The 15,830-nt window shown below is 35.5% G+C and overlaps 1 protein-coding gene across 1 annotated transcript; it reads left to right on the top strand.

Moving 5' to 3' along the window:
- Positions 1 to 640: 640 nt before the first annotated feature.
- On the top strand, positions 641 to 5,623 carry LOC138331350 (large ribosomal subunit protein eL6-like). Its single transcript, XM_069278913.1, has 5 exons — positions 641 to 799; positions 1,272 to 1,412; positions 1,979 to 2,027; positions 4,138 to 4,322; positions 5,422 to 5,623. The coding sequence occupies exons 1-5, from the start codon at positions 674 to 676 to the stop codon at positions 5,581 to 5,583; spliced, it is 663 nt and encodes a 220-aa protein (XP_069135014.1). The 5' UTR covers positions 641 to 673; the 3' UTR covers positions 5,584 to 5,623.
- The last annotated feature ends 10,207 nt before the right edge of the window (positions 5,624 to 15,830 follow it).

Raw genomic sequence — 15,830 nt, forward strand, 5'->3', positions numbered from 1 at the left:
AACCGGCATTAAATCTAGAATAACGTCAGGACGGAATTTGATACCCTCTATGATATCTACATAGCATTATTTATGAATTGTTATGTAACTGTCTAAATTGTCCTGTTATGTTGAAGATTACAGTACGTGAGTGGGTCGATCATCACAACGATTGTGGACATTATAGTCAGCTGAAATATAAATAGCCACTAGAAGGGTTAGCATATTACCGTTCAGAACTCACTTTATACAAAAGCCAATAGAGATTCTACCGACTGATCTTTCGAAAACGTTCCCCGTCTTGTTACTTTGGTTTTTTTTGGGAGGGGGTGGTACTTTCTGCCATGTTTTTGAATCTCAAGTTCTGGAGGCCTGAACATGTGAAGTTCCGTTTTGTCTTTCACTGGAGATACCTCCTAGTGGCCAGACCGGGATTGGAACCCGGGACCCTCCGAACACCAGTCGAGTGCTCAACAGGCTGAGCTACCTGGTCACCAATGATCGACCCAGTCCAATCCCGCTACATACATAATTAATTAATTACACGTAATGTGTAAAAATGTGTGAAATCCTACAGGATACACTTTAACATGAGTCTGTATAATGTCACCAAAATTGGCTTTTGTTTTATTCGCAAACTTCCTCCGTACCTGATGGTTTATCACTGTCAGTATGACAGACAATAATTGTGTATATGTCTTATTGTTTTTCACAGATGGCTCCCCGTAAGAAGGTTACGAAGACCCCAACTCGTATGATCACCAAGGACATTGGTGGTGATAAAAATGGTGGAAAAAGAACGATCAGAATCAGCCGCATGGTAAACTTTTCCCCAAGATTCTAGTAGAAACCGTATTAAACAAACAGAGGTTCCTTTAAAACTGTTTTATAGTCTATTAAAACTTGGACAAATTAAAAGGAATCCACTTTTAATGTATAATTAGTTTATAAGTTATAATTACTGTATGCATAAAGAATTTCATTAATAGGGGAAAAAAAGTCTACAAAGGATTTCTGAACATATTTCTGTCACATAACCATCATGTTTTGTCTTCATGTTTACTAGAGTCTAGCAGGTATTACGGTACTATTACCAGGTACTTAGCATTTGTTTGACTGGATTTGATTTGACAAAGCAGACAATTTAAGTTTCTTTTTTACATTGGCACAGCATTTGTTTGACTGGATTTGATTTGACAAAGCAGACCATTTAAGTTTCTTTTTTACATTGGCACATGATGTTATAAGTTAATATTTTGATTTTTATAGTCTTAATATTTTGATTTTTATAGTCCCGGTACTACCCTACCGAGGATAGGCCAAGAAAGTTAAGATCTACCAAGACTGCCTTCTCCTCTCACAAGCACACGGTCAGATCTTCTATCACCCCAGGAACAGTCCTGATCATTGTGGCTGGACGTCACAAGGGAAAGGTAAAAAGAGTGGAAAACAAACAGACACATTTAATAATGTTTGTATTTGCAGAAAGTTGTATACATCCGAAACCTCACTATCTTCTTGGTTAATCATGTTAAATATGTATCTGTTTAAAAATGGCACATTTCATTTGACTAGCGATTTAAAAATTAATTCCCAAAAATTTGGCACTCCTCATTTTAATCAATCATCATCAGAGGCTTTAAAAAAAATCCCTTTCGTCTATGTTCTTACGCCATCTTATTACTGCTATTTCTCAGAAAGAACTGAAGGGATTTGTCTTAAATTTTATTTGTAGGCTCCCAACTTGGGATTTCAATATTTTATTACCATTTTTTAATTCTAAAGGGAGTTTTTATAAATTTCACGCATCAATTTTTGCTAGAGCTAGTGACAGTTTTGCAATTTTGTGTTTGTTATCGGCCATAACTAGCCAAAAACCTCCCAATATGTATCTCAACTTTATTTGCTTAAAAACAAAAATGGGACAAACAGGTTCTTGTTAATTGAATGCATACTATTATTTAGTGATCATTTATTATGTTTTATCTTCTTATTTCAGAGGGTGGTATTTCTTAAACAACTGAACTCTGGTCTTCTTTTAGTAACAGGTAAGTTCAGCTGTTGCCAGGTACTGACCGCTGGTCGGTAGCTTTCCTCCAGGTACTCTTGACTTTCCTCCACCAACTAACCTGACACATCCTTAGAAGATACTGGCTGTTAATAGGATGTTAATAAACCCCAAAAGTATAGATAATATCAACAGTCTGCAAACTTTAAGCAATAGTCCGATACCCATGACTAGCAATTTTACACCTGGACTAGTGATGATTGTCCGATTTTACTAGAAGCTCAACACCCAGTTAAAATTGGTAGCTACTATATTTACAAGAGCGGTGGTCAATTGCATTTTTCAACACATTTTTAGTGCATTCTCTATGCAATTATTTCATCAGTTGCATCATTTTGTGATAATTTGCATCCAGACTAATTTGGGTCAAAAATCTATTGTACATTTATTGTTAGCACGATGGAGCGTAGCTAGCTCCATCGTAGCTTATAGCATACCCCCTAGTTTTGAAAATCACCTTGTGAACAGGATATCTCAAGTTATACACCATTAACAGCAATGAAATTTGGCACAGACATGTAGTTATAGATAAGGACGGAACTGATAAAACTTGGCGACAAACAGACATAAACTGTATTTTTGAGGAATTAAAATATATTTTATTCCTTCTTTGTCTATAGTAATATTTAAATGAGAAACACAATGCATTATGGGAAATTATATGGCCGACAGTACCACTTCATACAAAAGAAATATAGTTTTAGAAAAGATTAAGGCAATTAAGAAATATTCATTATTTTTCTATTCTTAAATATGTTACTCAAAGTGTCATGACATCATAATTACCTGTGTTGGATAATCTATATTCCCTGGACAGTGTCACAAGTCAGGTGCCCTAGTTTCATCTAGATGCTGTTTATAGGCCTATATGTGTGTGTAAATGTGTTACATATACCATTTACTGTTAAAGGGAAAAACAATGGTTGAGAGTTAATTAATGTATTTTGTTATCAAGTCCTTGGGAAAGGCTCGACTGTAGCTGCCAATGTCAATTTGTTGACCTGTAGTACACATTCCATTGTGCCGAGACTCAGCCAATACAACTTGTGCATTGTTATCTTAATTGTGAAATTTATATTGTGTTGAAGAAAATGAGATAAAAGATAAGTAATAAATTTCAACCTACTGAAGCAAATTCAGTTTACCTCTTATAACCAGGACAGCCAAACATCTTTGATTTTTTTTGGTCACCTGTAATGAATTAAGCCCTCCTCCAGCAGGTATCTTTTAAAAGTCTAGTCAACTTAACACTTTGATAACATAGTTGTACATGTGTGATATCGATAAGCAATCATACAAGAAAAAATTTCCCCAATAACAATATACTGATAAATTTGAATAAAAAGCTTTGTTAAATTTTGAATTTTATTAAATTTTCTAATATTAAAGTTAAGTTGATGCTATTTGAATTGGTCCCAACAATATTCTTACTATTAAAGAAGATGCTGCTTCTGCATACGCTCACACTAAAATCCTGCTCAGAAAAAAAACTTGTCTGCACAAATCAATATTTTTATAAAACTGTTGATCTATATATAACTTAACATTTGATGAATGACATCTGTCTTGAAAGAATTTTATGATTGTTTTAATACCAACATTGATAACAATTAAATACCAGTGGACATTTGAATTGTCCTAATTAATTATTAGTTTAAACAGTGGATATGAGTGATAATCAAGAATATTAGTCAAAACCAATCATTGAACATTCATCAACTGAACCATCGTGCTACAAGGCCATTGGCCTCTTGTTTTAAAAATGTTAAACATTTATTATGTTTTATCTTCTTGACTGAAGTGCTGAAGCAAAACGGTGATATTTTTAATTTTGACTAGTGATTAATTAGTTGGACTAGTAAAATTTTGGGGTTTACAGGTCAAAATGACTAGCAGCAAAAAAAAGTTGATGTCTGATCAAAACCTTTTCTCACTAGTTATGAAATTTAACATGTATTATATTGGTATATCAGTATGCATTTCTCCTGTTAATATCATACTTTCATTAATTCCATCATGAATTGGAAAAATTATGAATTAAGAATTCCTCAGGTGACTTCCAGATATGAACTTAATGATTTGTGCCACAGGTCCTTTCCACTTGAACGGCTGCCCTCTCCGCAGAATCAACCAAATCTACGTTATTGCAACCAAAACTAAGGTGGACATCAGCGGAGTAAAACTGCCCGATAGACTTAATGATGCTTACTTCAAGAGACAAAAGTTGAGGCGACCCAGACACACAGAGGGCGAGATCTTCGATACAAAGAAAGAGGTGAGTATAGTGATGTAATCAGTTGTCGTCTTGCTGAAATTCAACAAGGAAACTAGAGGCTAGAATTACAGAGGACTCCACATAATTAGTGCCTCTCTTTGTGAGGAATTGAAGCTTTTGAATCTATCGTTAAATGCACCTTTATTCATGTATGTGTGTCTAATACTTGGTCAAGTTCTATAACTCTTGCCAAATTTCAGAAAGTATGATAATTTATAAAATGTTGAGATGGATATGACAGTGGGAATACTCTCAACGGACAGATCGTTTATCTATACCGTATTTGTCGTTATTAGTGCCCTAGGCGCTTAAATAATGGTAACAAAGGGAGGGGGGGCTTATTAGTGAACCAAAATGTAAGTTGTAGACAGAAAAAGTCAGCCATATTTAAAATCTTTCTGTACTCAGGGCGTATTAATCTGTTCAGTAAGCATTATGTCGTGATTCACAAGATGTAGAAGACTCCCAAGTTTATGTAGTATGGGACAAATTGCTTATATTAGAGGCATCATATGTTGTAAAACTGGGTTATTTTCATGGGATGGGGGCATTTATACAACTGCAACTCTTCTCCAGAAAAGGGGAGGGGTGCTAATTACGATGGATACGTTAATACAACATATATTGTGCTGTAGAAATATCATGAGGTGTCCAGAAACATCGGAAAATAGCCAGATTTTAACTGGTCGGACACTGTGACGTCCTCCAATAAACACGCCAGGGCTCTAATGGTAGATTAAAAACCACTGCATGTGGACACTTCATAGAATGAAAGTTAGGTCAAAAACAAACTTTCAATACAGTCAATTGAAATTGCTGTTAAAATTAGTTCATATCTATGTATTAGACTTATTCTGTATTTGCATATTACAGAGTTATCTGCCCTTGTGGGTAGGTATTGATTGTCGCATCATGTGTTTGCGAGTGTAACGTCATAATTTGGGGAGAAAATGCCATGAATTGTGCTCACAAAATAATGATGTCGCAGTGCATACCTATCCTCAAGGGAGCTAACTCTTTGCAAAGCTCGCATGACACAGGTGTATTTTACATCAGATAAACTTATAAAATACCTTTAATATTACCTTTGCTGTTTCAGGTGTACCAAGTGAGTGATGAGCGTAAACAGGACCAAGTGGATGTTGACAAACAGGTCCTCGAGGCTATCAGAAAGAACAAGGAGAAGAAACTTTTGTTTGGATACCTCGGTGCCATGTTTTCCTTAGGAAACAAACAGTACCCTCATGAAATGATCTTCTAAATTATATGCTCTAAAGTCCACATAAAGAAGTTGGGAGAAATTTCATGTGTTTTTTATCATTTTCGCAATATAAATGTAAAAATACAATGGACCTTGTATTATCTGGACAGATTGTTGTGAAATAGATTTTGATCATGGACTCCAGGACAGGACTTAAATAGGCATAGCCTGATGTCTGATCCTTTTGATGTATTATAACGTCAATAAAATATTGTTGAAATGAAATGACTTCAGGACAGTGTCTAGATAATCAAAGGTCCACTGTAAAAACCAAAGTTTTCACATACCCTACTCCCATAACATGAGAGTCGACTGGTCAGCCGTTTTTTTTATCGGACATTATTTTGCTGACTGTCGTTATGTTCCAAAAGTGTCTCGTCGTGCTATACCTCTAACATTGTTGGAGTACACATACCCGTACTTAAGAATTTAGTACTTTGTTGTGGTCGGTATTCTGTATTTGCATATTACAGTCATCTGTCCTTGTGGGAAGGTATTACATTGTAAAGATATTGTTTTGTGAACCAAACATCACATTTGTCTGTGAAATTTAGAAATTGATATTTATACTTGAGAAATTATGACATATAGATCACTCCCTACCCACAAGTACAGATAACTCTGTAATATGCAAAGTCGGAATACTGGAATCGCTCTCTTTCACCGGGTGTAGGCGGTGCCACAAAGGGAATCGCTATTTTACACAGTTTTAGGAATGTTGGTTATGTTTTGGAATTTTTTTCTCTCATTAATTTGAGATATCCGGTTATAAAAACATGTGCGCCACAGAACATTAGACTTACCTTTGAGCATTTTCTAGTAGTTATTCCTCCAAAAGACCTGGTAGTCTTGGCAGCAAGTTCAGAAACATTTGTTGAGTTGACACAGATCGGGGAATTATCCTCTCCAAAATTGGGGGGGAAACAGAATTTTAACGGATATCTTGTGTTGACAAACGTAAATGTACTTTTTGGAATCATGGGCATCGTATATATATAACCATCTAGCTACTGTTATAGCGGAAAAGATATCACCTTCTGAGTCAGTCAGAAGGTGATATCTTTTCCGCTACAACAGTAGCTAATAACCATCCAAACCCGGCTGATTCATTTTGGTTAAAGACAGAAAATGCCTGAACTGATATTCCGATACGATGTTACCAGGGGGAATCGCGCTTGCAATTTAGTGTTATGAGGAGGGAATCACTTTCAACTTCAATAAACGTACACGGTCCTATAGTGTCTACCTAATTACAGCTGATATGATTAAATCTTATTATAATTGGGACAAAACTACGTCGTTCTGACAGCATCCTCGATACTCCAGGAGTTCCGATCACTTACGATCTCTACACCCCTGGACTATCTCGTAGTAAAACTGAAGACAGCTCAGGGGGAAACACTTGGACCAATCACAGGCCAGCAAAGATTTCCTTTGAAGACTACAGAGAGAGCGACGTCCAACTTCAAAGCCACACAGTCAACCACAGTGTACCGTTATACGGCTCTTTTTATGTACATCGAAGGGCTAAAAAAACTGTTCTGTTGCCTCCAGTTTTACAATGAGATAGTCCAGGGGTGTAGAGATCGTAAGTGATCGGAACCCCTGGAGTATCGAGGATGTTCTGACCGTAACATGATAGAAATGGGTTCCATAGACTATATATATGTAATGGAGCAAGGCCGCGGGGTTTTAAATGCTACACAATATGCAATCTCATGAACTTTGATAATAAATTTTAGACCTATAATTTTAAGTATAGTCAGAAACATACTTTGTCTTTGTTGACAGGCAGAGGGAACTCTGTTTTTTTTAAGTGTATTCTTTTAAATATGATATTTTTGCAACGACACAAAGTTTGTTTTGTTTTATTTATAAATAAGTTAAAATATTTTTTCTGTCCAAAATCGTACTCAAACCATCTGAAAATTACTGAACTTTTACAACATATCAAAGTTGTTCTTTTATTTTCAACTATTTAAGAGTTTATCTAAAAACCCCTAAGCACATACAGAGGTACATCTGCCGATCGTAAAATTGAAGGAGTTGCCAATCTCTATGTATATATGTTTCTGGTATAGGTCATCGTCGGAGACCCACGGGTGATCGCACTACACTACGCTACACTTATCATTAACGTTAGTGTATATATCGCCTGGGTTACGAGGATGGGTATAGGTAAATCATATCGTTATTATTAAACATATATATGTATGAGACAATAAATATAGTAGTATGCCTTCCGTTTGGCTCCAATACCGAATCCGAGACTCTTTCGAGGTATTGCACTCGGTTAGGTACGTACGGGGCATACTATACTTCTAAAGACGACGTTTTCTGTCTAGAAGCACAGGAGTTTGACGTTCTGTCAATAATATCACAGGAATTTGACGTTCTGTCAATAATATATAGTATACATATATGAAAATACCCCTATATACTATAAAAAAACCACTAGTATATAGGGGTATTTTTATATATGTATACTATGCATTATTGACAGAACGTCAAACTCCTGTGATAATATATAGCATAAATATATATATAAAAATACCCCTATATACTATATAAAAACATCCTACACATATATACAAAGTGCCGTCACTAAGACGATTGAAGCCCCATTTGCACAAACATCAATTAGGTTCTTGAAAGTCGTCTAATCAAAATTCATGGTGTCTTTTGCCGATTTAATGCATGATCGAGGCTTCCGCTGCAATCTCATTGGCTGGCTATAAAAAATTCGTACAAAAACGCTACTGCATGAATATCTACGAAAGCCGATTGGGCTCATTTTGATAGAAGAAAAAATGGCGTAATTACATTAAACTTTTGCGTTATAAAGCGAAACTTATGGCGTTAATACGCGAAACTTTTAAACAATAAATATTGTGTTTTATGATGTAATACCCTACGAAAGCCGATTGGGCTCATTTTGGTAGAAGAAACAAAATAAATTTGGCGTTATCACGCGAAACTGTCGAGTTATAACGCGAAAAATACTTTATATAATTTCATTGTTTGAGGCCTTGGAAGTCACATTTTGATTCCGGAAGCCACATTTAAGATGGACGAGCAAGAACTTTGTCATCTATACACATGATGTTTTCCGGAATGCTGAAGTTCACTCAAAATAAATGTTGAAACATCGTTTAAATCTGAAAGCTGTTTCCATCTAGGTAATTCCAATTGATTTAGATACCGCTTGATTTTCTTTTAACAACTTTCAGGCGCTAAGCCACACCATATTCTCCCGTACTCACGTGCATTCACATAATGTTCATGTTCATTTTAGAATAGATTCTGATTAACATTTTACACACAATTTATAAGAAGCAAATTTTCTCTTTCCTTGTATCTATACTTTAAACGTTTGCAATACTGCTTATGATATTTTATTGTTGGAAATCTAAATGTATAAGGCAAAAATTTCCACTATTTAATCCCATGGTCACGCGGAGGTCGATGTATAGCATATGGACTCGGATTATTTTTATTTTTAGAAACACTAATTTAATATTAGTGTTGTGACGTCATAGTTGCATCGATATTGGACTTTAAAATTCCTTTATCCAAAACAGTTCACCAGGGTAGTGTCTTATGGCTATCCTTTTTCTTACTAACAGGCACCTGAAATACATTTTCCAGAGACAATTCTTATCTAATACAAATTAGAGGCATTTGATTCGCTTAATTACGTGAAAGATTTTCTTCTACCAAGATGAGCCAAATCGGCTTTAGTACACACCAATTAATTAAAAAAATAAAATAAAAAAAAAAATCAAAGTCCGATCTACACCTACAAACCAATTTACATTTAAATTTGTTATCTGGATCGTCTTTTATTTTTAGGTTCACTTTTTGGTTAATTATGTTTCCGTTCCGTTTCCACGTTAAGAACGCTTTAAAATCATAAAAATACATCGTAAAACTCAACTCAGCCATTCTAAATCGTATTTTTTTCGCAGGGGAACCCCTTGGACTTCCCCAAACACCAAATTTCTCGCGCCTTCGCCGCTCGGACTGCACTTTGCGTGCACATTCATTTCCTTCTAGCGACGCCACTGCTTTCCATGCCAATTTCAGAACACAACGGTTATGAGAGATCACCAAAATGTCAACTTAGGTCGTCCAGATAGCACATTCCCCCATTTATCAGTCGGTTGTTATAAAAAATTAATGTTAATTATCATAAAGCAACGTTAGAAAAGTGACAGGCGTATATAGGCCAACAAAGCGTTGACTAAATAAACTGAAAGCAAAGCAAAAATCGACTAAACAGAATTGTTCAACATTTGACAAAAATTGACTGCTTTTGTGGTTGCTGACAACGTTTTTGTGTAAAACTACTGTCAAAACTATGTTGCTTAAAGATGCTCCACCGCCGACAAATGGTATTTACAAGAGCAGACGATTTGGTATTTTTCTTCAGTTACAAAAGTTACTTACTTACACCATTACCACCATGGAAAAGTTTGAGCTTCTAATTTTTCTTCAAGTTAAAAATATGAAAAATAATTTATTGCATCCCGAAAAAAATCCTTGGCACTATATCCTATATGGAATGGAGTACCGATTGCGCATATACCAAAGGCAAAATAAATTATTTGTATTATTCATTGTGTTAATTAGACATATTTATATACAATTAAACACCAATTATTGTTCAAATAATGAATATCATTTATGCTCTGTCAGCGGTGGAGCATATTTAATATTGGCATTGGGAAACCAGCTTAACTTGTTAGCTTGACCTGTCCATATATATACATGTACATAAATATTTACATCCTTCGATACACTTTTATAAAGGCACAACGAATTTTCATTAATGGCCAGTGTCAAGCTTTGGGCTAAAAATCCTTCCGGGACGTGGTCTGGATTTACTTTTTGTAGTAAAAACGTAGTAAAACAAGTCACGTGCCTATAACTCAATCATGCCATTGGCCGAAATATAGAATTGTTTTATGGGTAACTAGTAATCACGTGATTTAATGTTTACTTCCAAATATAGTAATAGTTTGCTTGCCATTTCTTCGGAAATTTGATTTTTTTTTAAATATTTAGACTCCAAAATGTTATTGATAGTGCATGCATATCATTTTGACTTGCACATATGTACTGTTTAACTGTAAATAATGAACTGAAATGAATTGTAAAACTGACATTTCCACGTTTTATATAATGAGAATATTGACCAATTCAATAGGTCTAACCGTCTAATCCAGGATCAGCGAAGATCGGCTTCTCCCGGCTAAATTCGTATAATTTTAAATTGATATAAGAACAGATACATATAACACATAGAAACTAAGATCTTCGTCAAAAGGCCAAATTATACAAGGTCAGAGAAATCACTATATTTGAAAGTAATCACACACCCATGTGATCACTAGTTACCCATCAAACAATTCATATTTATTTCGGCCAATGGCATGAATGACATATAAGCACGTGACTTGTTTTACTACGTTTGACTACAAGGAACACGTGCTTTGTAACTTTATGGGGACAATCCCCCGCGGATCGTGGTTTCATTTCCATTTGAAATTGCTAAGCATTATTATCATATCATTGTTTAATTTCCATATTCTTTCCAAACAAATGATTAAGCTTCCGCGTCCACTTAGCTTTTTGGGAAGCTAATACTTGTTGTATTTATTGATAGCTGCCACTTTGCACAGTAGTTCGGTTATTGATTTTCGTTACCCTTCAGGACTCTCAGATAAGATCACTGAATCATCTGCAAAATATAAGCTACCTGCTTTTACATCTCGTATAGTTTGAGTGGGACTTACTTCGGAATGCTTGTATCCTCGATACTCAAGGGGTTTCGATCACTTGCAATCTCTACGTCCCTGGATTATCTTATAGTAAAAATTGAGGCAGCTTAGCGGAAAACAACTGAACCAATCACAGGTCTGCACAGATTTCCTTTGAAGATTACAGAGAGAGCGACGCCCAACACCAAAGCCACACAATGAACCACAGTGTACCGTTGTACGACTCTTTTGATATACATCAAAGGACTAAAATATTACCTGTTCTGTTCCCTCCAATTTTACTTCGAGATAGTACAAGGGTGTAGAGATCGTAAGTCGATCGGAATCCCTTGAGTACCAAGGATGGAATGCTTGATAAGTCGTTTATATGTACAAAAAGTGTAGGGCTTAAACGGTCTCCTTGTCGTACCCCTCTGATAATATCAAAATAGTCCGTCGTAAACGTTTGGAATTTAATTGAGGATTGTAGTTTTTCATACATGTCGCATATACCTTGTTCGCCAAGCATATATAATAAACCTGTTCTCCAAACGATATCAAAAGCTTTGTTAAAGTCAACAAAGTAAGCATACACTTTGTTTTTTGCCTATGAATTCAACAATGTTTTAAGAACAAATAAGGCAACAGTAGTTCTACCACTTTCCCGAAAAATATATATTAATTGGGACAGATAACATTTTGCATAAAGACAGTAATTTTATTATTCAAAAATGAATTTTATAATTTTGCCAGACAATATTGAAGATAGATGCCTCTGTAAATATCAGGGAGATCAGCATCACAAGATTTGAAAACTGGAATACGGTAGGATTTATTCCAGGAAATGGATGTTGTCATACATTTTTTGTATTTGGTGGATGGACTGATGAGTATATGTGACAGTCATGTGATTTTTTTTTCAGAAAATATGAAATTTGAAAAATTATTTAAAAAATCGGCCAACTCAATGAAAATGAATGTTGTCATTCATTTTTGTATTTGGTGGATGGACTGATGAGTATATATGACAGTCATGTGATTTTTTTTCCAAAAATACCAGATTTGAAAAATTATTAAAAAAAATCCCGATTTTTTAACAATTTTTCAAATCTGGTATTTTTGGGAAAAAAATCACATTAACTGTCATATATACTCATCAGCCCATCCACCAAATACAAAAAAAATGTATGACAATATCCATTTTCATTGAGTTTAAATATCCCGATTTTTTTAATAATTTTTCAAATTTCATATTTTCTGAAAAAAATCACATGACTGTCACATATACTCATCAGTCCATGCACCAAATACAAAAAAATGTATGACAACATCCATTTTCATTGAGTTGGCCCCCTGTGCTAGATTCAAGCCTCTGAACCTTTTTTATATCTATATCCCCCAATATTTCAATAAGCTTTTCATTTGAGGAATTTTCCCATCGATATCTTCATAAAAGTGTTTTGAGGAGGCAATATCACCCTAGGATTTTCGAATTAATGAGTCTACCAGTCGAATTTCATTAAATTCCAGCTATCGATTAATTTCATGAAGATTGTTGATGAACGGACGTTGGAGGCCACGGTATGTCATAGGCTAACCACAGGTCCCTGTGGTATACCTCTATATGTATATTTTGACATTGGACCTTCAGGTGAGGTTAAAATTATACCAAGTCCAAATGGGATGTTGAATGTGCATATTTCAGTGTTCTCTTTGTCAAGTTTCAGCTGCCAAATATCTTTGTCAAATTTCAGCTGCCAAATACCTAATGTTTTGTCCAGTTTTGTAATTCAGTTTTAGCCTGTTGCATGTTAGTTATCACATCTTCGCGGTTTTCATGGGAAAGTTTCTTAAAATTGCTTTGCTTACATTCTTCGGAACCAGATCTTCTAAACATATGACCCTCTAGTCCGCTAAACCTGCCTATATTATTAGGCTTTTTTATTTTTTTTTTTTGCCTAATATATAGTCAGCTCGCGGTACCTCTTAAAAATGTGAAATCGTAGGCCAGATTTGGCCTACGCTACGTCAGCGGTATATTTCTAATATATCGTCCATGCAATGCCGGGAAAACATACACATACCTATATATTGGGATCTTATGTACTCCACTGCCCCCATGTTACATCCCATTTATGAAATTAAACAACTCTGCACAATGAAATACTTCCGAGACCCTTCTATTTCACACATTTGTAATGGCCGCCGTATACACATTTAGTAGAGCAAACGGCAGCCAATCAACTTCGCTTCCGGTTTTATTTTTAAAAAACCACGTGTAGTTGAAAGATAAACACAATTCAACTGTGTATATGCTACATGTATATGCAACGTGAATATCGCGAAAGTGATGCGGTACCAGCAATAGTCGTGTTCAATTTGAATATTTGACAACATGTCGTGTATATCGACCATAATTTCACTATAAAAACTCTAACTGGCTAGCATTTTGTTTATCTTTCAACTACACGTGGTTTTTTAAAAATAAAACCGGAAGCGAAGTTGATTGGCTGCCGTTTGCTCTACTAAATGTGTATACGGCGGCCATTACAAATGTGTGAAATAGAAGGGTCTCGGAAGTATTTCATTGTGCAGAGTTGTTTAATTTCATAAATGGGATGTAACATGGGGGCAGTGGAGTACATAAGATCCCAATATATAGGTATGTGTATGTTTTCCCGGCATTGCATGGACGATATATTAGAAATATACCGTCAAATCTGACGTAGCGTAGGCCAAATCTGGCCTACGATTTCACATTTTTGTAATTCAGTTTTAGCCTGTTGCATGTTAGTTATCACATCTTCGCGGTTTTCATGGGAAAGTTTCTTAAAATTGCTTTGCTTACATTCTTCGGAACCAGATCTTCTAAACATATGACCCTCTAGTCCGCTAAACCTGCCTATATTATTAGGCTTTTTTATTTTTTTTTTTTGCCTAATATATAGTCAGCTCGCGGTACCTCTTAAAAATGTGAAATCGTAGGCCAGATTTGGCCTACGCTACGTCAGCGGTATATTTCTAATATATCGTCCATGCAATGCCGGGAAAACATACACATACCTATATATTGGGATCTTATGTACTCCACTGCCCCCATGTTACATCCCATTTATGAAATTAAACAACTCTGCACAATGAAATACTTCCGAGACCCTTCTATTTCACACATTTGTAATGGCCGCCGTATACACATTTAGTAGAGCAAACGGCAGCCAATCAACTTCGCTTCCGGTTTTATTTTTAAAAAACCACGTGTAGTTGAAAGATAAACACAATTCAACTGTGTATATGCTACATGTATATGCAACGTGAATATCGCGAAAGTGATGCGGTACCAGCAATAGTCGTGTTCAATTTGAATATTTGACAACATGTCGTGTATATCGACCATAATTTCACTATAAAAACTCTAACTGGCTAGCATTTTGTTTATCTTTCAACTACACGTGGTTTTTTAAAAATAAAACCGGAAGCGAAGTTGATTGGCTGCCGTTTGCTCTACTAAATGTGTATACGGCGGCCATTACAAATGTGTGAAATAGAAGGGTCTCGGAAGTATTTCATTGTGCAGAGTTGTTTAATTTCATAAATGGGATGTAACATGGGGGCAGTGGAGTACATAAGATCCCAATATATAGGTATGTGTATGTTTTCCCGGCATTGCATGGACGATATATTAGAAATATACCGCTGACGTAGCGTAGGCCAAATCTGGCCTACGATTTCACATTTTTAAGAGGTACCGCGAGCTGACTATATATTAGGCAAAAAAAAAAAAAAATAAAAAAGCCTAATAATATAGGCAGGTTTAGCGGACTAATGACCCTCGTCCTCGAATCTCTGGATATTTCAATCAAAAGTCCTTAATTAACCTGTCATTTTTAACATATCTGTTTTGTGTACATACTGAATTTCAGACGTATCAAAAAGGACCGTCTATTGTTTTTCTGGGTTGACATTTTCAGAATCGTTTTCCATGTTACCCCCTTTAATTTTGATCTGAATCTCACTGTAATCCCTTTTCCGAAATGCAATACCACTTGTGTACTCTTCCGCTGTACACATTGTGTTATTTATGTAGAAACAGTACCGGACCGAGAACGCTGCATTGAGGGACACCACGTGCAATCTTAATTTCGGCACAATTTGAGCTGTTCCATTTACAACCAATCAGTTACCCCTAGTTCTTCTGCTAAAACCGAAAGTCATCAGGTGTCAGAGAAAATTCACTTTCGTTGCGGACAACTTTTTGTGAACTGTGTCAAATTTCAATCATTTTTATCAGTTGTCGACTGGCAAACCTGTACTTTTCTCATAGCCGACAATCGATTCCGTCATTCTTTCTTCAATACAGTTACAGATGTATTTATAAAATGTGTGAAGTTCAACACTAGCATCCTGGGCCCGGTTGTTCAAAAGGTGATTAGATTAATTACTTGAAATGTGAAATGTTCAATTCTCATTTGCTGCAAGATCTGTGAT

Source organism: Argopecten irradians, chromosome 9 (assembly GCF_041381155.1).
Source record: "Argopecten irradians isolate NY chromosome 9, Ai_NY, whole genome shotgun sequence".
Classification (NCBI taxonomy): domain Eukaryota; kingdom Metazoa; phylum Mollusca; class Bivalvia; order Pectinida; family Pectinidae; genus Argopecten; species Argopecten irradians.

What these genes read in the sequence shown, in the direction of transcription:
- LOC138331350 (XM_069278913.1), top strand. Translation starts at nt 674, where the DNA reads ATGTCTTATTGTTTTTCACAGATGGCTCCCCGTAAGAAGGTTACGAAG. An exon ending in CTGGACGTCACAAGGGAAAG is followed by an intron (nt 1,413 to 1,978) that starts GTAAAAAGAGTG and finishes TTCTTATTTCAG; the next exon opens with AGGGTGGTATTTCTTAAACA. An exon ending in TGGTCTTCTTTTAGTAACAG is followed by an intron (nt 2,028 to 4,137) that starts GTAAGTTCAGCT and finishes TTTGTGCCACAG; the next exon opens with GTCCTTTCCACTTGAACGGC.